The sequence below is a fragment of the Protopterus annectens genome, chromosome 16.part0, assembly GCF_019279795.1.
Source record: "Protopterus annectens isolate FY-2018-M chromosome 16.part0, PAN1.0, whole genome shotgun sequence".
Lineage (NCBI taxonomy): Eukaryota > Metazoa > Chordata > Ceratodontiformes > Protopteridae > Protopterus > Protopterus annectens.
The window spans coordinates 57,266,199-57,289,903 of record NC_056750.1 but is presented as its reverse complement, the minus strand read 5'-3'; the positions used below and the strand labels follow the sequence as shown (position 1 = coordinate 57,289,903).

Here is a 23,705-nt window from a genome sequence, read left to right as displayed (position 1 = left end):
CAGGAATGTCCAATGAGTTGTGTACTCTTTGCATTAGTTATGAATGTGACAGTATGGTAAATAAATTACAAAATGAAAGCGACAGGATATTTAGCACCTGAAGGGTAAGTATTCCAGTTCTGTTAACATATACACATGACATTATAATAATTGCAAAAAAAACAAAATTTGGATAAAATAAGTAATAATTTACAAAAATGAGTGTCTAGCGATGATAGACATGGCTTTAAACAAAGAGAAAAGTAAAGGTTTAGGTAACATATTAAAGATCAGGGGTATATACTTTACAATGAATGAATGACATTTCCTGTGTTAGCTATAAAATTTGGGAATAAAGATATAAGTAGAAGTCAATGAAAAAAAACAGAAGAAATAAAGCAAGCATGTATTTTCTGGAGAACATATAAATTATCATTCAGAAAAATGCTTATTTGATAAATTGAGTACTAACGGGAAAATTATCATACTTAGCAAGTGTATTTATGTTGCCAACAGCATTTACAAACAACATTTTGCAGATGATTTCTTTTTTCATTTATATGGGGTTCTAGATTAAACCCAGTAAAAGAGGAGTTTTGTATGTAAATAAAGGAAGAAGGAAGTTTGGGGTAATTAACCTACTGGTTTATGCTGCTTCATTAAATCTGTACAAAGTAGTAAAGTGGATAAATGAAAAAGATAAAAAAGTAGAAACATGTATAAGTGTTATAAGTGTTATATACTTTGAGGAATGGTAAAAAATGAGTATATAAATGAAGAAATACAATTTTACCAAGAAAAAATATTTTTGTGTAAAATAAAAGGTGGTGATAGAGACAAAGATAGAACATGATGATATAACAATGATAAAGCATTATTATGTAAAGCCACAGGAAAATCTAACAGATGAAAAAAGTAAAGGTATGAAAATGGGAAGCAAATCATGCAATTAGAAACTAGAATGCCAAGATTTTTAGTAGAGACTGGTAATAGATAAACTGCCAGTAAAATGTAGCATGCAATATAAAAGAAAAGTGATAGAATATGTTTGTATTGGAAAGAAGAAGAAGAAGAAGAAGAAGAAACTATGGAACACATGTTTTTGAAATGTAAAAGAGTAAAAAAGTTACGGGGAAAACTATATAAATAAGATTTTCTTTGAAGATATAAAAGAAGTGGGTAAAATAAATATGGATATAATTAAATATAGATATTATAAGAACAGAAGTAAAGAATATGTTAAAAGAATAGAAAAAAGTTATGTTATATAGAATGGGTTATATGGAATGAAAGAATAACTGAAATCATATTTAATGGTAAATGTATTTTAGCAACAATATTAAGTAAAATCAGATAGTGGATATTGAAAAAGGAGGGGGGTCTAATAAGGGATGAAAATTTAGTTTGATTGTAAAGGAAATTATGAATGTGTATAAAAGTAGATTTGTATATTTATATATTTGTACATATATAAATATTTGTAAATATGTAAATATTTTGTAAATAACAGTTATTTTTGTATATGAATAAAGGACCCCTACTCATTGTCATAGGTGCCAGGGGATCATTTACATTCACCTGAGCTACTACCAATTCAAGCAGATGGGGCCTTGGTTGAGTATGACATCTAACGTATGGTACACTCAGGAGTGCACTTCCCCTTACACTGCACTGCAGCATTGTCCATCTATCTACTGCTGTCTAGTAGCTTACAGCACTCAGGAGTGCATCTCCCCTTACACTGCACTGCAGCATTGTCCATCTATCTACTGCTGTCCAGTAGCTTATAGCACTCAGGAGTGCATCTTTCTTACACTGCACTGCAGCATTGTCCATCTATCTACTGTGTCCAGTAGCTTACAGCACTCAGGAGTGCATCTCCCTTACACTGCAGCATTGTCACACTGCACTGCAGCATTGTCCATCTATCTACTGCTGTCCAGTAGCTTACAGCACTCAGCTTACACTGCACTGCAGCATTGTCCATCTATCTACTGTGTCCAATAGCTTACAGCACTCAGGAGTGCATCTCCCTTACACTGCACTGCAGCATTGTCCATCTATCTACTGCTGTCCAGTAGCTTACAGCACTCAGGAGTGCATCTCCCTTACACTGCACTGCAGCATTGTCCATCTATCTACTGCTGTCCAGTAGCTTACACCACTCAGGAGTGCATCTCCCTTACACTGCACTGCAGCATTGTCCATCTATCTACTGTGTCCAGTAGCTTACAGCACTCAGGAGTGCATCTCCCTTACACTGCACTGCAGCATTGTCCATCTATCTACTGCTGTCCAGTAGCTTACACCACTCAGGAGTGCATCTCCCTTACACTGCACTGCAGCATTGTCCATCTATCTACTGCTGTCCAGTAGCTTACAGCACTCAGGAGTGCACCTCCCTTACACTGCACTGCAGCATTGTCCATCTATCTACTGTGTCCAGTAGTGTACAGTTTGCTAGAACTGCTGCTACTCATGGAAAGCAGAGTAATCTCAAAAAGCTGTAATTCAACATCCGATAGGGTAAAAAATCTTGGCAAGTAAATTACACAGGAGTTTAGGCTGGAAGGCATGAGGAAAGAGGCAGGCATATGTTTTGGCACCTAGAGGCATCCTAAGCATGTTGAAAAAAATAACTGAAATGGTGGCAAGGAGGTGTCAGAAAGGAATCAGGATAGGTAGCTGGCAGTAACATTTTAGAACTTTATAGAAGGGGTGCAGAGAAGGTAGAATAGTCAACACCTGCTTCTCTTTTTAGAGTGTGTGTTTCTACCATAACTGACCACCAAGTGGAAACAGAAGGATAATACAGTTGTTATGTATATATTACTTAGGTCAGCACCAAGGGGTTAGGTCAGAAGGAAGGGGGCTGTTGTAGCCAACTCTACTTAAGCAAATGTTATGACAGAGTGGATCTGGTGTGCTGACGTATCATTTCACAAACTGTTCCCATTTAGGGAAGACACCGTGCCTCTTTTCATTTTCTTATCCCTGGATTAATAAAAAAATCTTATTCTGACTGCAATGTGATCTTCTCTTCCACAGCTCCTACCTTTCATGCTGGTGACCTGATAAAGAAGCAGAGCTTAAAACATTCTCCCTGCAGAGGGATGGCTCATTTGTCACTAGTGACATGAAAGGGATAAATAAATAAATAAAACAATAAGTGCGGGAAGAGAGAGGAAATAAGTGTTTACTTGTACGTGCACTCAGCAGTTGAAAAAGGACATAATTAGGGAGGTAAGATGGCAGAGAAGGAAGAACAGGGTAGGACTGGTAGGTTGATAGCGTGAAACCTAGCAGCGAGACCAGCTCTGTGCCTGTGGCAGGTCCCAGCTTAGTGAAAAAAGAACTGCCTGGGAGTAGACTGTTTATTAATGACTGACAAGTAATGGCCGGAGATGGGTAGGGATATACAGTAGGGAGTAGATTGTTTATTAATGACAGACAAGTGATGGCCGGAGATGGGTAGTGATATACAGTAGGGAGTAGATTGTTTATTAATGACAGGCAAGTGATGGCCGGAGATGTGTAGTGATATACAGTAATGTTAGTATCAAATATGAGGTCAGAAAAGAAGAAGACAAGGAGGATCATTGTCCTAAGAAGGAAGTTACAGAAAGGTCAGGGTCACAGAAAGGTCAAGGTCACAACTTAAGGAAAGTGTCCCTGAAATTAAGGTAGGTTAAAGTACAGGATCTGAGTAGTGCTTGTGGCTGGATGTAGCATATCGGTCCCAAGACACATCAAGGGGGGGGAGGAACAGAGGCTGGGTGAGAAAATAAAGGACTGGGTTAGGAGGAAGACTGTTATAATCAGTGGAGATCTGAATCTTCCAGAAATCAAAGGGGTAATTCCAAACTTCAGGGTACAAACTTAGCTGTAATTGATAAGGTTTTGGAAAGTACAGTTGTGTACACTTACCATAAATGTAGATGTTCGAGTGTATTCACTGTTGCAGTCATTACATTTGGGTAATTTGCTGGCAGGTTGCCCTCAGTCAGCCTGATTAACAAAGTCTTGGGTCCCGCGTCGGTTGCTGTCCCTTCTTCCATGACGTCAGGTCGTCAGGGGTATAAAGCATGCAGCTGACGCCATTACATCAGTTTTTCTTGCCTCAGATGTCAGGTGCCCCCCAAATGGGGAGCAAAATAAATATATATATATATATATATATATATATATATATATATATATATATATATATATATATATAAACCATATATATATATATATATATATAATTGCATAAATATATATATATATATATATATATATACATATATATATATAATTAAAAACACAACACATATACCTCCAAACAAAACCAAAAACACCAAGCATAGTAAAAAAGTAGAGGTATAGCAAGAGAAAAACAGGGTGCTGGAGGGAGGGTAACCAGGACTGCAACAGTGAATACACTCGAACATCTACATTTATGGTAAGTGTACACAACTGTACTATGTTCTTCGTGTTTCACTGTTGCAGCCATTACATTTGGGTAGATTCCCAAAGCCATGGTTGGGAGGATGGATTCATACAGCATTAGGACCAGATATAAGGCTCTGCATTACAGCAGTGGCAAAGCCAGCTCTGGATTTAGAGAAGAAAGGTAAATGGTAATGCTTGGTGAACATATGAACTGAGCTCCAGGTAGCAGCTTCTAGAATGTCTCTGGTAGGAACACCTCTGAGAAAGGCTGTAGAAGTAGATGCAGCCCTGGTGGAATGAGATCTGATCCCCTGGGGGATAGTTTTACCATGGTGCATATAGCAGAAATTAATACAATGGCTTACCCATTTGGAAATAGTCTGCTTTTAAATAGCTTTTCCCCCTGGCCCTGCAGCAAATACCACCAGTAGTTGTTCAGATTTTCTTAGAGATTTTGTCCTGTTTAAGTAAAATCTAAGTTGTCTGTGTACATCCAATGAATGCAGAATCTGCTCCCGCTTGTTCTGTGGATTGGGGAAGAAAGTTGGCAAATGAATGGTCTGATTAAGAGCCACACTGGATACCACCTTAGACATGAAGGATGGATTGGTCCTGAGAGACACCCTGCCCACATGAAAAATAATGAAAGGCTCCACTGCCATAAGAGCCTGTAATTCAGAAATCCTTCTAGCTGAAGTGACTGCTAAAAAGGACAGCTGTTTTCCAGGAGAGAAATTTTAAGTCTGCAGTATTGGCTGGCTCAAATGATGAGTGAGTTTTTCCAATGTAAAACTGAGGTCCCAGGCGGGGGATGGGGCTCTCCTGGGTGGTCTTAAGTTTTTGGCCCCTCTGAGATACTGCTTTAGCAGAGGATGAGAGAAGAGGGGAGGTTCTGTGTTGTAATGAACTGAAATGGCTGAGGCATGGATTTTTATGGAAGAAAAGGATAGGCCATTGTGAAGCATCTCAGTTAAGTATTGCAGAATCTAAGGAATATTGGGCACTGCTGTGCTTATTTCTTGTGATTGGTTCCAGGCACAGAATCTTTTCCATTTGTCAGCATAAGATTTTCTAGTACTAGGCCTTCTTGTCTCCAAAATGACATCCATCACAGGTTTACTGAGGGATGCCACGGGTGAATTTCGGTGATTAGCCACGCTGCAGGATTCAAAGTTGGAACTAAGTATGCAGAATGTGGTTGTTCTGCTGAGACAGTAAGTAAGGTGTCCGAAGCAAGTGCCACGGTGGAAGGTGTGACAGATTGCACAGGAGTGGGTGCCAGTGTTGGCACGGCCAGTCTGGAACAATCAGAATCATTGTTGGTTTGTCCTGTTTGACTTTAAGTAGAACTTCGGAGAGCAGAGGCAGAGGGGGAAAAGCATAGACTGATAGGCTTTTCCAGCTGAATGATAGAGCATCCACTTTCCAGGCTTTTTTTGTGATGAGTTCTTGTGCAGAATTTGTCCAACTGATAATTCTGGGGTGAGGCAAAAAGATCTATGTCTGGACTCCCCCATTTGCTTGTCAACATGTTGAAAATCCATGGTTCCAGTTTCCATTTGTGTGGGTCCATGAGATTTCTACTTAGTTTGTCTGCCAGAGTATTCAGCTTTCCTGGGAGGAATTGAGCTTGTAGCTGTATTTGGTAGGTCAAGGCCATGTTCCACAATACCATGGCTAGTCTGCAAAGGGGGTAGGATTGTGTACCCCCCTGCTTGTGTATGTACCACATAACTGTGGTGTTGTCTGCCTTTATTATTAATTGTCCTGGATGAAGGCAGTCCTTGAAGGCTGTCTGTGCATTCTGTACAGCTAGAATATCTTTTTGATTGATATGAAGGTGCATTTGATTTGGGCTCCATTTGCCCTGAATGCTGCCAGATGAGCCCCCCAAGCATACGTCTGTAGTTAGGGTTTGGGCATCAGGGGTGGAGTGAATGGCAGTCCCTTGTTTTGGTGGAAGGCCTCTGCCTACCATAGGAACTCTAGTTGCAGGCAAGGTATGATAGGAATCATTGTTTCCAGGCTGTGACAATGTTGACTCCATAAACTTTTTAAGTACCACTGAAGTTTCCTCATATGCAGTCTTGCATATGGAATTAGAAGAATGCAGGAGGCCGTGAACCCCAAGACTTGCAGAATTTGTCTTGCCGATAGCAGGGTTTTTGTCGCCACCTGTATGAAGTAAGTCACCAAATGAATTTGCTTTTCTGGCATAAGGTGAGCCATCTGGGCAGTTGTATTCAAGCTTGCACCCAGGAATGTAATTTTCTAAGCGGGTACCAGTTGTGAATTCTTTTCATTTATGGTGTACCCTAGACAAGTTAGAATCCTTTTTACAAACACCAGATGCTTTAGGAGAATTTCCTTGTTTTCTGCCTGAATTAGACAATCATCCAGGTATGGATATATTTGAATATTTCTTTGTCTGCAAAATGCAATTACTGGATCCAGGCACTTTGTGAAGACCCTGTGCGCAGTAGATAAGCCAAAGGGCAGTGCAGAGAACTGGTAATGCAAGTAGCCTGCTTTGAAGTGGAGGTATCTTCTGCAAGATTCCCTGATTGGGATATGCAGGTAAGCCTCTTTTAAGTCTAGAGTTACCAACCAGGCATCTTTGCCTAGCATAGGAAGTGACTGTTGAAGAGTCAGCATCTTGAATTTTGGAATGTCCAGAAATGTGTTTAGAGTAGATAAGTCCAGAATTGGACGCCATGATTTGTCTTTTCTGGGTAGCAGGAAAAGTCTTGAATAGAAACCTTGCCTCTTTTCCTCTTTTGGTACTGGCTGAATAGCCCCCATGTTCATGAGGGACAGTATTTGTTTCTGGGCCTCTGCCCACTGATTTGGGGGCAGGTCTGGCCATCTGTTTGGGAATGGCAATGTGTGGAAATGAAATCTGTATCCCTGGGATACTATATTTAAAACCCATTTGTCCTGGGTTATAAGTTGCCAGTTTCTTGCATGAAGTGCCAGTTTTCCCCCCAAAGGGGCGGCTAAAAGGTAAGTGCTTGGTAAGTGTAGATGGAAGTCATTGAGACTGTTTACCATAGGGAGGTGCCTTGTTGTTTCCAGATTTGGAGGTGGAGGCACCCCATTGTTTTGTTGTAAAAGTCCCTTGTGACTGAAACCTGGAGCCTTTGGAATGTATGGGTTTGACTTGAGTGGCTCTCAAAGGAACTGGAAAGGACCAGTTCTTAGTAGGCCAGTGCCTACAAAATCTTGGAGGTTGCACTTGTAGGAAACCTTTCACATTTTGCATAGATTTAGCTTTATCTTCCATCTTTTTTAAAACTTCTTCAGCTTTATTACCAAAGAGACAGTCCTGTTGTAAAGGAGCATCCAACAATTTTGCTTTAACTTTGCTCTTTGAGCCAAGAATGCCTTCTTAGCACAGACCCAGTTACAACAGCCCTGCAAGAGGCCTCCAAAGAATCAAAACCACATTGCAAAGTATGTTTTCCAACTTGTTCAGCTGCATGCAATAAATACTGTAAATCTTTATTTTCCACACAGTCAGAAATTAACATAATTTTCTGTTTAAGCAGTCCCATGATGTGCTGTTTATATTAAAGCATATGAAATTGACAGTTTAAAGCCCTGATTGCCAAGGTTGCAGAAGTGTAAACCTTCTTACCCCATCTATCCAGCACACTTGAATCTCTATCAGAAGGGGTGAGATTTTTTGCAGTAGAGGCCTTAATGCCCTTGGGACCCTGAGAAATGGTTTCAGGATCTGCAATAGGATTTTTGAAAAGGAATTTGTGGGAGTCAGGATCCCTATAATATCTGTCTGGCTTACAAGGATCTGGAGGCAGAGAATCAGGTAGGTTAGTAGGTAGGTAGGTTACTAGGCTATCAGCCCTAGGGCCTATACAAGCCTAGCCATAACAATTCCCTGGCTATTTCTTCCCACACTATTTACTTTCCAGGACCCCTGTCTAGCAGGGCGACTGACGTGATCCCTGATAGGTTCATAGGTTTAGGAGCCATACTAGATTCTGAAAAAAACATCAACAATGTCTAGAACAGGAGGTATAGCCAAAGGCCTATGCTGAGGAAGAAGAAGAAAATCCCTAAGTCTCTTTTTAGATTCAGAGAAATCCTGACTTTCCCAGTGGAAATATTCCCTTAAGGTATGCAAAGTTTCCCCAAAAGAAAAATCCTCAGGGGGAGAAGAAGAAGGAATGGAATCTTCTGCATCAGAGTCCTCATAAGTAGGTATAGACAAATCCTGTTCATTAGAAGAGCCAGAAGAAATATAATCCTGTTCAGAAGATTCATAATCAATGTCTTGCCTAGGCCTCTAAGAAGGAGGGGGTTGGCTACCCCTGATCAGAGTAATTAAATCTTCAGCCATTTTGATAATTTGTTTTTTAGGCATAGGGGCCTGCACATGTGGCCCAGGCGTCAGTGTTTTAGACATATATTTAGATTTTGGCCTTAGTTTTGAAGATGGCGTTGGTCTAATATACAAATCTGTAGGCCTGAAAACACCCTCAGAAGCTGGTGCCTGCACAGCGTTTTCAGACCCATCTAAGGTAGAGACATCCATGGGTTCCATAATTGAAGCATCTCCTGGCATACCGGACGACAAATGGGTCTCAGTAGAGGCCTGCAAATCAGAAGTAGTGGGTATCAGAGGCTGCGAAAGCTCCTCACTGAGTACCAGCGAACTGGCAACTGGCTTAGGAGAAGCGTCGTCATCAGTTTTGGACCTCGACAGCCTGTCTCTGTCCTTTTCTTTGCATTTTTTAGGCATTCCAGTAGTCGGATTGCTAACCGACGACATTTCTGGATAATTAAATCATGAGCCAAAATATTTAGAAGCAAAAATATACCGACGTTTAATAGTGTTGATTAAATTTAGCACAAAACTGACAGCAAGGCACATTGTGGTCAGGGCCTAGGCAAGGAATACAGTACAAATGAAAATCCTTATGAGGTATTTGCTTCCCACAAGTAATGCAGTTATTAACTTTTACTGACATCGGTAAGGAGCAAGAAAAAGTTTTCCCAATGGGGTACTTAGCTTTTAGTTGAAGACTTTGGTTCTGAAACTCAAAAATGAAAATTTCAGGAGTCGGCTGAGCGGCACTTGCGAAATGCTTCTGCTTTGGGCACCGCACGGCAAGAAAGACTGATGTAATGGTGTCGGCTGCATGTTTTATACCCCTGACGACCTGATGTCATGGAAGAAGGGACAGCAACCGACGCAGGACCCAAGACTTTGTTAATCAGGCCGATTGAGGGCAACCTGCCAGCAGATTACCCAAATGTAATGACTGCAACAGTGAAACATGAAGAACATCATGAGGGGTTCAGATAGCCTAGTGCTGCACCTGAAAGGATTGAAGTCTGGATGTGATTCTACCCAACAGGTAGACAGACAGGTTCTGTGTGCCATTAACCAATAGTGATCATGCCACTCTGAGGTTCAAAGCTGTAGAAAGGTAACAATAGAAGCAAGAAAACACTATGTGTGAGTTTAGCTGAATGGAATATGATAAGATGTGTGAGAGGGTCATGTATAAGTTAAGGGTTTGGAAAAAAGTTATGGAGTGAAAAAACTAAGAATATGAGTCAGAGATGTGGTACCCAAGGCTTTGGACAAGGGTTTGAGGAAGAAGTAAAAAGGTAAAAAGCCACAGCCAGTATGGCTACACAGGAAGGTTAGTTGTCTGGGCAGGAAGGGAAGGGTTAGGATGTGGTAGAGATACTATACAATGACGAGTACAGAAGGATAGAGGGACACAAGACTAAAGTAAGCTGACAGAAAGGTTCACAAAAGGGAAGTTTCTTTTTTTTTTTTTTTTGTAATGGTCAATAGCAAAAACGAGTTGGGATGGCCAGACTTTGCTACATGAGCAAAGATGGTTTAAAACTAGACTAACACGATCCAATTTAAAACGTTTTTGAAACAATAAACAGAGTAAAAATAGCAGAATTTTGTGATTTCCTTTCAGGCATAGTGGAACTGACTGCAGACATTTCAAGTTTCTTTGAGAGTCGTCTACCCTTGTGAGATAACAATTTTAATAAGAAATCTGGTAACTTTTTAGTACATACCTTGAATGTATATAATCCTATATTTTGTCAGTCCTGCCTGCTAGTATAAACTCATTTGTTAAGTCATACAGTCAGTACAAAACTTAACATTTCCTCAAATATTAAGAAGGAATGATAAATCCCTGTAAGTTTAGAAATCAAGCTCTTTAGTAAACATCTCTTAACCAAATACAGAAAATTTGCTAGCAATGTCACTATTACATTTTTTCCATATGGGTAAAAAGTTAAAAATTTGTCAGTTTTCAGACATAGATAAGATACTATATCAAATCTGGAGCATATTATCACCCAGACATAATAATCACTGTATTAGTGTCGCATTTTTATTCCATTACTGCCCAATGATTTTTTATTGTTTTGGATTCCTCCTGTTTTATTCAAAGACACTAAAGGGAGCTAACGACATTATCTGTTGAGTTGTAAACATTCTGTCACCAAAGTCATAACTTATTATAGCAATATAGCTCTATTCTCAGAAGGTTCTTAAGGATGTTGTAAGATATATGTTATTTGTATCTATACAGAAACAGACAAACATAACAGTCTCATTAAACTACCACACTTTACCTGCACAATAAAACATGAACATATAAATACCAACAGTCTTTTCAAATGCCTAGTTTTAAACTCTGATTTGATAAAAATGAATTAATTTGGCCCTAGCAAGGTAGCAACCATATCTAATTGCCATAGTAGGCATAGTTATATAGTTTATGAAACTTTTGTAAATATGTTTGTTCATAGATTGAAGAGTTTCAGTTTTAAATACTGTTTAACAATACAGATTTATTCTTGATGTTTCTAACATGGGAAGGTGTTTTATTTCTGCATGTTAGTCATGTGAGGCATGGAAATTGAAGAATCATAACCAGAATTACATATATTGAGCATACATCTCAACCTTTTACCACAAGAAATCTGGACAGAGCCTAGAATAGTGGGGAACAAAGGACCAAAAATAAGTGCAGCTTTTAAATGTTATTCTTATAAATGTAGACAGTTGCTAGAATAACAGGGTTTGTGTTAGCATGCATTTTTTGAAAGTTATGTAGTCTGAAACTCAACTGTCTGTCACTTTTAGTGACTTCAATCCTCAGTGATTTGCCAGGAAACCAGGAACAAATGGACTTTATGCAAAAATCTGGACAGTTGAGTGGTATGCTGATGAAATTCTGGTAAAGTGTGATAGATAAACATGCTTATTCAATAACATTCTCAAACTTTTGAGGCTTATGTTAGTACAAGAAAACATTTAGTTGTGCATTTTTGTTTCATCTCTCTCTCTTTATCTATCTATATATGCACACACCTATCTGTAATACATATATAGACAAATATTAGTGCTTAGAAAATACAGACTGCAATAACTTAAGTGTACTAAAGCTAGACCAATAAAGTCTAAAGCTGACAAAATCTGCAATGCAACATTTTACTAATTTATTTCTTTGCAAATGCATTAGAACTGTTCATATCTCTCATAGTGTACATTTTTATTAGAAATTATGAGATTTATCGTTTGGATGGCTCCTTTATATTTAGCATAGTAACTACTGTGCACACATGAAAGGCAGAACAGAAACTGTTTTTATGAATTTTTCATGATGAGTTACTTTTCTGATGTTGTCCATCAGGAAGAGTCTCCTTAATGGTCTTTCTAAATTATAGCTCTCAACCTCTTAGCACAAAAAATCTGGACAAAGGCAAAAATAACTAGGGGACAAAGCCCCCAAAAAAGGGACAACTTTTAAATAGTCCTCTTATAAATATAGAAAGTTGATAGCATAAAAAGGTCTTTGTTACCATGTATTTTCTGAAGGATATGAAGTCTGAAACTCAAATGCCTGTCATTATTTAGTAAATTCATTCCTTGCTGATTTGCCAAAAAAATCCAGAAAACTGCAAATTTTATGAGGAACAGACCAAAAAAATGAGGCAAAAATTTGGACAACCTTGCAAAATTTTGGACAGTTGAAAGGTATGTTCTGAATGCATAATTCTACCTCACAAAAACAACACACTGCATATTCTGCTGGATAATTATAATCTGAACTTCTTGCCATGAGATTCATCCAATAAGTAGAACAGTTACAGGAAGTCTTTATCAAACTTTCATTTCTAATACTCATAAGCATAAAAATATGAAATTGCAAACACGTTTCTGTAGCCTTTGTCTGCAGTACATTTCTTTATTGGGAATGGTGCTCAGTATTTAGCATTTGCTAATATTAATTAAACTGAAAACTGAAATGATGGAGAAATGTGTCATGTGAGGTGGTACTTACAACGGTCAATGCCTACCTGACATTTTTGTGCCGTTTGACGTAGAGGTTGTGGAAGTTGGTGTTCTCATGTTGTGGCTGCACCTCCTTGAGTCTCGCAATGATTTCGGCCTTCATCTCCAAGGCAATGTAGACAGGCAAAATGGAGAGCAGCAGATGTTCCTGCACAACGAAATGAAAAAAGAAGGATGTCAACATGAAATCATTAATTCCAATATACTTTAAGTACACACTGTACATCTGCTTTTCCAGGAACAGATATTGGCAATGGGTCTATATTATATTCTCAAAACACGAGAATATCGAACGCTCAGAATCTCGAGTGTGTAAACGGAAATCTCCGTAAGGGGAGATTTCCGTTTACTGCAATGTAGTGCTGTCTCAGAGTTGGTATATTTAAGTAGCGGATGGTGTGTGTGTGGGGGGGGGGGTTGCTAGGGTACTTTATTGTTTTTTTTGTCTTTTTATAAGGTTGACGTTGGAAGATCTCGACCATATGGTGTCCACCATATGTTGTTCAATGTTTTCAACCATCAATCTTATAATATAGACCCTTGGCAATATACTGGCTGACAGATTCAGTGCCAACTTTACTAGACCCCCCCCCAAAAAGGACCAATCACAATACTAGTAGATTGCTAGGCACCCAGTATTACTGCTGCACAGGTTAAAACAGCACTGTCCAAGGCCAAGAATACAGATTCTATGAGACCTGACAATATCTCTGGCTTTGTTCTACATGAACTACAGAGTGAACTGGCACCTCACCTGTGTGCCCTGTTCAATCACAGCCTCACCTCAGGCTTTATCCCTACTGAATGGTGCAGTGCTACAGTCATCCCTCTACACAAAGGAAGAGCGACTACAGACCCTGGGAACTATCATCCCATTAGCCTGATGAGTCAGATATGCAAGGCTATGAAAAACATCATCAAGGGCCTAATAAACAAGGATATAAGGAATCTCCAAACTCTGGATCCTACACAGTTTGGTTTTGTGAAGGGTAGAGCAGGCCTTCTCAACTTGGTTGACTTCTTTGAGTCAGTCACCAGAGCTGTGGATGAAGGCAAGGTGGTTCATACAGTCTACCTTGATCTGGCCAAGGCCTTTGATACCATTCCCCACTCAAGAATCATAGAAAAACTCACTAAGCTGGGCATCAACCCCTATATCACTAGGTGGGTTGCAAACTAGCTCACAGATAGAGCCCCCAGTGTGAAAGTAGCTGACTCCATGTCAGACTGCTGACCAGTCACGAGTGGAATCCCACAGGGTTCGGTCCTGGGTCCTCTCCTGTTTGGTATCTACTTCTCTGAAGTCCAGGCCAACACAAAGGAACTCAGGCTGACAAAGTTTGCAGATGATTGCAAGTTGGGAGCTATTATTAACTCTCCAAGTGATGTTGACATCCAACAGGAAGGCCTCACTGAGACCAATGACTGGTGTCAGAACCATGGCCTTAAGCTCAATGCCAAAAAATGTGTTGTCATGCCCCTTGGGAAAAACCCAGTTCCCTTGAATTACCACATTGATGGTAGTCCACTGAACACAGAAGGTGTTTTAAGAGACCTGGGAATACAGGTTGACAGCAACCTCTCTTTTGACCACCACATAGCTATTGTGGTTAGAAATTCCTTCTATGTGGCACATCTCATTACTAAGGGTTTTGCATCCAGGAAGAAAGCGGTCATTGTCTCCCTCTACTCTTCCCTCATTAAGCCAGTCATCAAGTACAATGCCCCATTTGGCATGTACCTCACTAGACACCTGAAACAACTGGAGAGGCTGCAAAAGTACCTCACAAAGGGGACCCTAGGCCTTAAACACTTGTCCTATATGGACAGACTCAAAAAGCTCCAACTATTCTCTGTCTCATATCGCCTAGTTAGAAGTGATCTCTGCTTGACTTACAAAGCCATGTCTGACCCAGCTCTGTTAGAAATGCTACATCTAAAAAAACCCCAATCCCTCTGCACCATATGCTCCAGAGACCTCAACCTCATTACTAAAATCAACAGAACATGCTTGAGGGACAGGTTCATAACCCAGAAACTGCCCATGCTATGGAATAAACTTCCCATACATGTCAAGTAGAGTACCTCACTGGCCTTCTTCAGGAGAAATCTTGATGAGTGAATGGGAAATATAAAATTCACCCCTGGGATCCCTCCAGTGGCTTTAGTCGACAGAGGCACTAGGAACTAAGGTTGGGTGGCATGATGCCAGAGTAATTCTATGGGATAGGCTTGTAAAGGCTCCAGGGCCATTAGCTTAGTACACACCTATGACCCTATGAACATACTGTATGTGCCTCCTTTTCAATAAAGTTAAATGTTTGTAGGGGTTACAACACTAGCAGGTGCTACATTACACCATGGGATCATGGGATCATAGGATCATTGGAGGTTACTAGGCTACTAGAACTGAGGCCCTTACAAGCCTGGCAAAGAATTTAGCCCATGTTCCAACAAGTCAACACCTGATGCCCCTGTCCAGCAGGGACACAGGTGGAATCCCAGGGGTGTATTTTTTGTTCCCCATCCGGTTAAACAGGTTGTACTTCGAAAGGTTTCATGAGGTACTCTGCTGTACATGGAGAGGGAGTCTATTCTACATAAGCGGTAGTCTCTGGGACACAAATCTGTCTTGCCAACAAGTTCTATTCATGTCACAGACCAGGCGGAGGTCGGGCGTGTGGGTTACTTGAGTGCAGTTTGACTTGCGGATATGCAGCAGTCCCATCAGGGCTGAATCTGAAATTGCTTTGTATGCTAGACAGAGGTCAACTCTGAGGAGTCTGTTGGAGACTGAGTAGAAGGACAGGGCTTTTAGCCTAGCTGTGTAGGGTAGATGTTTGAGACCCTGGATTCTCCAGGTGAGGAACCTCTGTGGTCTCTCAATCTGCTGCATGTGCTTTATGAGGTACATGCCGAAAGGGGCATTGTACTCAGTAATGGGTCTTATGAGGGAAGAATACAGGGATGATATGACGACCTTGTCCCTGAATGAGATACCCTTACTAATGAGGTGGGCCATGGAGAAAGCTTTCTGTACAATGGAGGCAACATGGTGGGCAAACGTCAGTTTGCTATCAACCTGTGTGCCCAAGTCCCTCATGACTAATTGCGTGCTTAGTGCCTTATTATCAATGTGATGATCTGTGGGGACGTCATTCTCCACAAAAGGGCTGATGATGCATTTTTGGCATTCAGTTTGAGGCCATGTTTCTGGCACCAGTCATTTGTTTGGGTAAGAGCCTCTTGGAGGATGTCCACATCACTAGTGGAATTGATGACAGCACCCAGCTTGCAGTCATCTGTAAACTTGGTCAGCCATGGCCAACTAGATTTGGCCTGCACCTCTGAGAAGTACATCCCAAACAGCAGAGGCCCAAAGACTGATCCCTGGGGTACACCCCTTGTTATGGGTCTACTACTTGAGATGGCTTCCCCTATTTTGACTAGGTGGGTTCTATCAGTCAGCCAGTTTGCTACTCATCTGGTAACATATGGATTGATGCCTAGTTGAGAGAGTGCATCTATTATACTTGAGTGAGGAACAGTATTGAAGGCCTTGGAGGTGTGCACCATCTTCCCCTCATCTATGGCCTTGGAGACTGTCTCAAAGACATCAACTAAATTTAACAGCATGACCTCCCCTTGACAAAACTAAACTGTGTGGGATCAAGTGTCTGGATATTGTCAATGTCCTTGTTAATGAGGTTCATGATAATCCACTCCATGGCCTTGCAGATCAGGCTAGTTAGGCTGATGGACCTATAGTTTCCTGGTCAGTAGATGTCCACCTTTGTGCAAAAGGCTGACAGTAGTTGTCCTTCAATCAGCTGGGATAAATCCAGTACTCAGGCTTTGGTTGAATAGGGTGCCTAATGGTGCTGCAAGTTCCTGTCTGAGTTCATGTATGATGTAGTCTGGGATGTTATCAGGTCCCATGAAGGCTGTATTTTTTTGCCTTTGAGAGGGCAGTGATGACTTTCTCCCTAGAGATAAGGGGAGAGGGGCAGGTACTGGGGATGTCCTGTTTTACTGAAGGGGGGACAGAGGAGTAAAGCTTTCACTGAACCTGTCTGCCAGCAGGTTGACTATATCTACAGGGTTTGTGTATGCGGTGTCCTTGAGCACCAGTTCTGAGCAGATCTGGATGCTTCTCTTGAGACTGCAGACATATGTGAAGAAAGTCTTATGATTTTCTTTAGTAGATGTGGCTAGTTTGGACTGGAAGTTTGCTTTGGAGGATTTCTCTAGTGCTCTTATTTGCTTGTCCAGGCTAAGTTGAGAGGGTTTCCAGTTAGACACCTGCTCCTTCTTGGTCCTGGACAGCAATTGTTTCATTTTATTATAGAGTTTATTTATTGTAGATGTCCACCAGACAGGTTTACTCTTCCTTAAGGAGGAGGATTTCATCCTGTCTGGTATTCCTGACTCCATGCAGCTATTTAAATGCTCACTTTAGTGTACTTTAGTACTTTAGTGTAGGTTTGGACATATGTTCCAGTTCCTGGGGGTGGGTGGGTTGTGAAGCTGTTTATACCTTCCCTCAGGAGGTTGTAATCAGCTTTGGAGACGTTTTATTGTTTGACTCTAGCTGGGGGGGGGGGGGTGTTGTGGAGATGGTGACTCTGAAATTGACTGCTTTGTGGTTGGATCTTATCAAGGATGATGACACAGTAGGGATGCTGCAGTGGTTACTCATGTTGGTTAGTAACAAGTCCAAGATGTTTTCATCTCTTGTGGGAGGGGGTCAACTAACTGGTCCAAGGCATTCGCATAGATGAAATCAAGGAATCTCAGGGCATTTGTGTTTTGGCATGAGTATTTCTTCCAGTCTATGGTTGGATAGTTAAAGTCACCCAGGATCAGGGTAAAGGATTTAATCTTGATAAAATCAAAGAGGTCCAGATAGGTGGAGTCAGCATTTTGAGCGAAAGTTGGAGGCCTATTGTTAGTTATGATTTGAATAGGGGTCTTGTCAATTGTTAACTGTACCTGGAGTGTTTCCTGTGACTCATACTGTTTGACCAGCTTAGAGGTGTGTATGTCTTTTATATACATTGTAACTCCACCTCCTTATGTTTTGCTGCCCACAGTCTGGGGTCTGAAGGAATGATAGGATGAGTAAGCTGGAATGGCTGGGATGCTCTCTGCAGCTCTGAACCAGGTTTATGTGACTGCACAAATGTCAGCTTTTTACAGGGTTAATAATGCTTGCAATACGTGCAGTTTCATGCTTAGACTCCTAGCATTTAGCAGCATGACCTTTAATTTATGTTTTGATGACATTTTCATGTTGGTAGTTTTGACATCATGGCATTGCCTAAAAAAGGTACCATGGAAGGGGTTTTAAAACAGGAGGCTTCTGCATTACACCATGGTAGGTGTTATGACATTGAAGATGGTTGCATTACACCATGGTAGGGGTTACTACACTGGTAGCTATTGCATTATACTATGGTAGGGGCTACTACACTGGTAGCTGTTGCATTACACCATGGTAGGGATTACAACACTGGAGACTTTTGCATTACACCATGGTAGGTATTACTAAACTGATATCTCTTACATTACACTATGGTAGGGGCTACTACACTGGTAGCTGTTGCATTATACCATGGTAGGGGTTACAATGCTGGAGACTATTTCACTACACCATGGTAGGGGTTACAACATTGGAGACTATTTCATTACACCATCATAGGGGTTACAACACTGGAGACTGTGGCATTCACCATGGTAGGGGTTACAACACTGGAGACTGCTACATTTCACCATGGTAGGGGGGTTCTACACTGGTAGCTGTTGCATTGTACCATGGTAGGGGTTACTACACTGGAGACTGTTCCTTTACACTATGGTAGGAGTTACTATACCTGTAACTGCTGTATTACACCATGGTAGGGGGTACCACACTGGTGGCTGCTGTATTACACCATGGTAGGGGTTACTACACTACAGACTGCTGCATTCACCATGGTAGGGGTTACAACACTGGAGACTGTTTCATTACACCATGGTAGCGGTTACTACACTGGAGACTGGTACCTGTTGCATTACACCATGGTAGGGTTACTACAATGGTAGCTGCTGCATTGCACTAAGGTAGGGGTTACGACAGTGGTGGCTGTTGCATTACAGCATGTTAGGGGTTAGGACACTGGCCACTGCTGCATTACACCATGGCAGGTTTTACTACACTAGTAGCTGTTGCATTACACCATCGTAGGGGCTACTACCCTGCAGACTGCTGCATTACACCATGGTAGGGGGGTTCCACACTGGTAGCTGTTGCATTGCACCATGGTAGGTGTTACTACATTGGAGACTGTTGCATTACACCATGGTAGGGGTTACTACATCGGTAACAACTGCATTACATCATGGTAGGAGTTACCACACTGCTGGCTGTTGCATTACACCATGGTAGGGATTACAACACTGGAGAGTGCTGCATTACACCAAGGTAGGGGTCATGACAATGGCTGTTGTTTGTACTGCAGCATGTTAGGGATTTGGACACTGGCAGCTACTGCATTAAACTGTGGTAGGGGTTATGGTACAAGAGCCTGCTGCAGTATACCATGGTAGGCGTATGACACTAGAAGCTGATGCATTACCCCATGGTAGGGTTTATGACACTGGCAGCTGTTGCATTACCCCATGGTAGAGATTACAACACTGGAGACTGCTGCATTACACCATGGTAGGGGTAATGACACTGGTGGTTGTTGCATTACAGCATGTTAGGGATTAGGCACTGGCCACTGCTGCATTACACCATGGGAGGGTTTACTACACTGTACGCTACTACATTACACCATGGTAGGAATTATGACACTAGAAGCTGTGCTTTACAACATGGTAGGGGTTACTACACTGGCAGCTGTTGCATTACACCATGGTAGGGATTACAACACTGGAGACTGTTGCGTTACACAATGGTGGGGGGAATGACACTGGTGGGCTGTTGCATTACAGCATATTAGAGGTTAGGATCCTGGCTACTGCTGCATTACATGGTGGTAGGGGTTATGATACTAGAACCTACTGCATTATACCATGGTAGGGGTTATGACACTGATAGCTGTTGCATTACATCTTGGTAGGGATTACAACACTGGAGATGGCTGCATTGCACCATGGTAGCTATGGTAGAGGTTGTGACACTGGCAGCTGTTGCATTACACCATGGTAGGGATTACAACTCTGGAGACTGCTGCATTACACCTTGGTAGGAGTAATGACACTGGCAGCTGTTGTGTTACATGTTACGGGTTATAACACTGACCGCTGCTGCACTACACCATGGTAGGGGATATGACACTGGTAACTGTTTCATTACACCATGGTAGGGATTACAACACTGAAGAATGATGCATTGCACCATGGTAGGGGTAGTGACACTGGTGGTTGTTGCATTACAACATGTTAGGGGTTAAGCACTGGCCACTGCTGCATTACACCATGGTAGGGGTTACTACACTGTAGGTTATTGCATTACACCATGGTAAAGGTTATGACACTGGTAGCTGTTGCATTAGACTGTGGTAGGGATAACAACACAGGAGACTGTTGCATTACACCATGGTAGGGTTTACTACAATGGCGGATGTTGCATTACATAATGGTAGCAACTACTACTCTGGAGATGGCTGGATTACACCATGGTAGGGGTTAGTACACTGGAGATGGCTGAATTACACCATGGTAGGGGTTACTACACTGGTATCTGTTCCATTACATCATGGTAGGGGTTACTACACTGGTAGCTGCTGCATTACACCATGGTAGGGATTACAACACTGGAGACTGCTACATTACACCATGATAATGGTAACTACATAAGCTGATGTTGCATTACACCATGGTAGGGGTTACTACACTGGAGACTGCTGCAGTACACCATGATGGGGGTTACTACACTAGTGGCTGTTGCATTACACCATGGTAGGGGTTACTACACTGGTGGCTGTTGCATTACACCATGGTAGGGGTTACTACAATGGAGACTATTGCATTACACTATGGTAGGGATTACCACACTGGTGGCTGTTGAATTACACCATGGTAGGGGTTATGACACTGGCAGCTTTTGCATTACAGCATGATAGAGATTACAACATTGGAGACTGCTGCACTGCACCATGGTAAGGGTTATTACACTGGTGGCTGTTGCATTACATCATGTTAGGGGTTAGGACACTGGCCACTGCTGTATTACACCATGGGAGGGGTTACTACACTGGAGACTGTTGCCTTATACTGTGGTAGGTGTTACTGCACTGGTAGCTGTTGCATTACACCATGATAGGGGTTACTACACTGGTAGTTTTTGCATTACACCATGGTAGGAGTTGTTACACTTGTAACTGCTGCATAACACCATGGCAGGGCTTACCACACTGGAGACTGTTGCATTACACCACAGTAAGGGTTACTACACTGGTAACTGTTGCATTACACTATGGTAGGGGTTACTACACTGGCGACTGTTGCATCACACCATGGTAGGGGTTACTACACTGGTAGCTGTTGCATTGCACCATGGTAGGGATTACAACACTGGAAAATGCTGCATTACACCATGGTAGGGGTTACTACACTGGAGACTGTTTCATTACAGCATGTTAGGGGTTAGGACATTTGCCACTGCTGCATTACACAATGGCAGGGGTTACTACACTGGTAGCAGTTGCATTGCACCATGGTAGGGGTTACTATACTCGAGACAGCTGCATTACTCCATGATAGGGGTTACTACAGTGGTAGCTCCTACATTACACCATGGTAGGGGTTACTACAGTGAAGAATTCTGCATTACACCATGGTAGGGACTACTACACTGGTAACTGCTGCATTGCACCATGGTAGGGTTTACCACATCGGAGATTGTTGCATTACAACATGGTAGGTGTTACCACACTGGAGACTGCTGCATTACACCATGGTAGGGGTTACTGCACTGGAGAATGTTGCATTACACCTTTGTAGGGGTTACTGCACTGGACACCACTGCATTACACCATGGTAGGGGTTACTGCACTGGAGACTGTTGCATTACACCATGGTAGGGGTTACCACACTGGTGGTTGTTGCATTACACCATGGTAGGGGTACTACACTGAAGACTGCTGCATTACACCAAGGTATGGGTGTCTACACTGGTAGCTGTGGCATTCCACCATGGTGGGGGTTACTGCACTGTTAGCTGCTGGCTTGCACCATTGTAGGGCTTACTACACTGGAGACTACTGCATTACTCCATGGTAGGGGTTACTACACTGGTAGCTGTTGCAATACACCATGGTAGTGGTTACTACATTGGTAGCTGCTGCATTGCACCATGGTAAGGGTTACCACACTGGTGGCTATTGCATTACACTATAGTAGAGGTTAGTACACTGGTGGCTGTTGCATTACACCATGGTAGGGGTTACAACACTGGTAACTGTTACATCACACCTGGGTAGGGTTTACTACACTGCAGACTGTTGCATTACAGCATGCTAGGGGTTACAACACTGGAGACTGCTGCACTAGACCAAGGTAGGCATTTCTACACTGGTAGCTATTGCATTACACCATGGTAGGGGTTACTACACTGGTAGCTTTTGCATTATACCATGGCAGGGGTTATAACACTGGGAATTGTTGCATTACACCATGGTAGGGGTTACAACACTGGAGACTGCTGCATTACACAAAGATAGGGTTCCTACACTGGTAGCTGATGCATTGTACAATGGTAGGGTTTACTACACTGGTTGCTGTTGCATTACACCATGGTAGGAGTTACTACACTGGTAGCTGCTGCATTACTCCATGGTATGGGTTAGTACAATGGTGACTGTTGCATTACACCATGGTAGGGGTTACAACACTGGAGATTACATCATGATAGGGGTTACTACACTGGCAGCTGTTGCAATACACCATGGCATGGTTTAGTACATGGGTTTCTGCTGCATTGCACCATGGTAGGGGTTATCATACTGATGGCTGTTGCATTACACCATAGTACGTGTTACTACACTGGTGACTGTTGCATTACACCATAGTAGGGGTTACTACACTGGAGAGTACTGCATTACACCATGGTAGGGGTTATCACATTGGTGGCTATTGTATTACACCATGGTAGGGGTGTACCACACTGGTGGCTGTTGCATTGCGCTGTTCTAGGTGTTACTACACTGGTAATTATTGCATTACACCATAGTAGGGGTTACTACACTGGTAGCTTTTTCATTACACCATAGTAGGGGTTATAACACTGGAGACTGTTGCATTACACAATGGTGGGGGTTACAACACTGGAGACTGCTGCATTACACCATGGTAGGGGTACTACACTGGTAGCTGTTGCATTACACCATGGTAGGGGGTTACGACACTGGTAGCTTTTTCATTACACCATGGTAGGGGTTATAACACTGGAGACTGTTGCATTACACAATGGTGGGGGTTAAAACACTGGAGACTGCTGCATTACACCATGGTAGGGGTACTACACTGGTAGCTGTTGCATTACACCATGGTAGGGGGTTACGACACTGGTAGCTGTTGCATTGCACCATGGTATGGGTTACTACACTGGTTGCTGTTGCATTACACCATGGTAAGGGTTACTTCATTGACATCTGCTGCAATGCAAAGGTAGGGGTTACCACACTGGTGGCTGTTGCATTACACCATGGTAGGGGTTACTACAATGGTGACTGTTGCATTACACCATGGTAGGGGTTACAACACTGGAGATTACATCATGGTAGGGGTTACTACACTGGCAGCTGTTGCAATACACCATGGTAGGGTTTATTACACTGGTAACTGATGCATTGACCATTGTAGGGGTTACCAAACTGGTGGCTGTTGCCTTATACCACAGTAGGTGTTACTACACTGGGGACTGCTGCGTTACACCATGGTA

At 42.1% G+C, this 23,705-nt stretch overlaps 1 protein-coding gene across 3 annotated transcripts in view; it reads right to left on the bottom strand.

The window, feature by feature from the left end:
- LOC122790732 (adenylate cyclase type 2-like) overlaps nt 1–23,705 on the bottom strand; it is a 1,393,058-nt gene that overhangs the window by 562,525 nt on the left and 806,828 nt on the right. For all 3 annotated transcript variants that reach the window (XM_044058316.1, XM_044058314.1, XM_044058315.1), the window contains exon 6: nt 12,781–12,923. In XM_044058316.1, the coding sequence (XP_043914251.1) occupies nt 12,781–12,923 (143 nt within the window). The remainder of the gene's footprint in view (nt 1–12,780; nt 12,924–23,705) is intronic.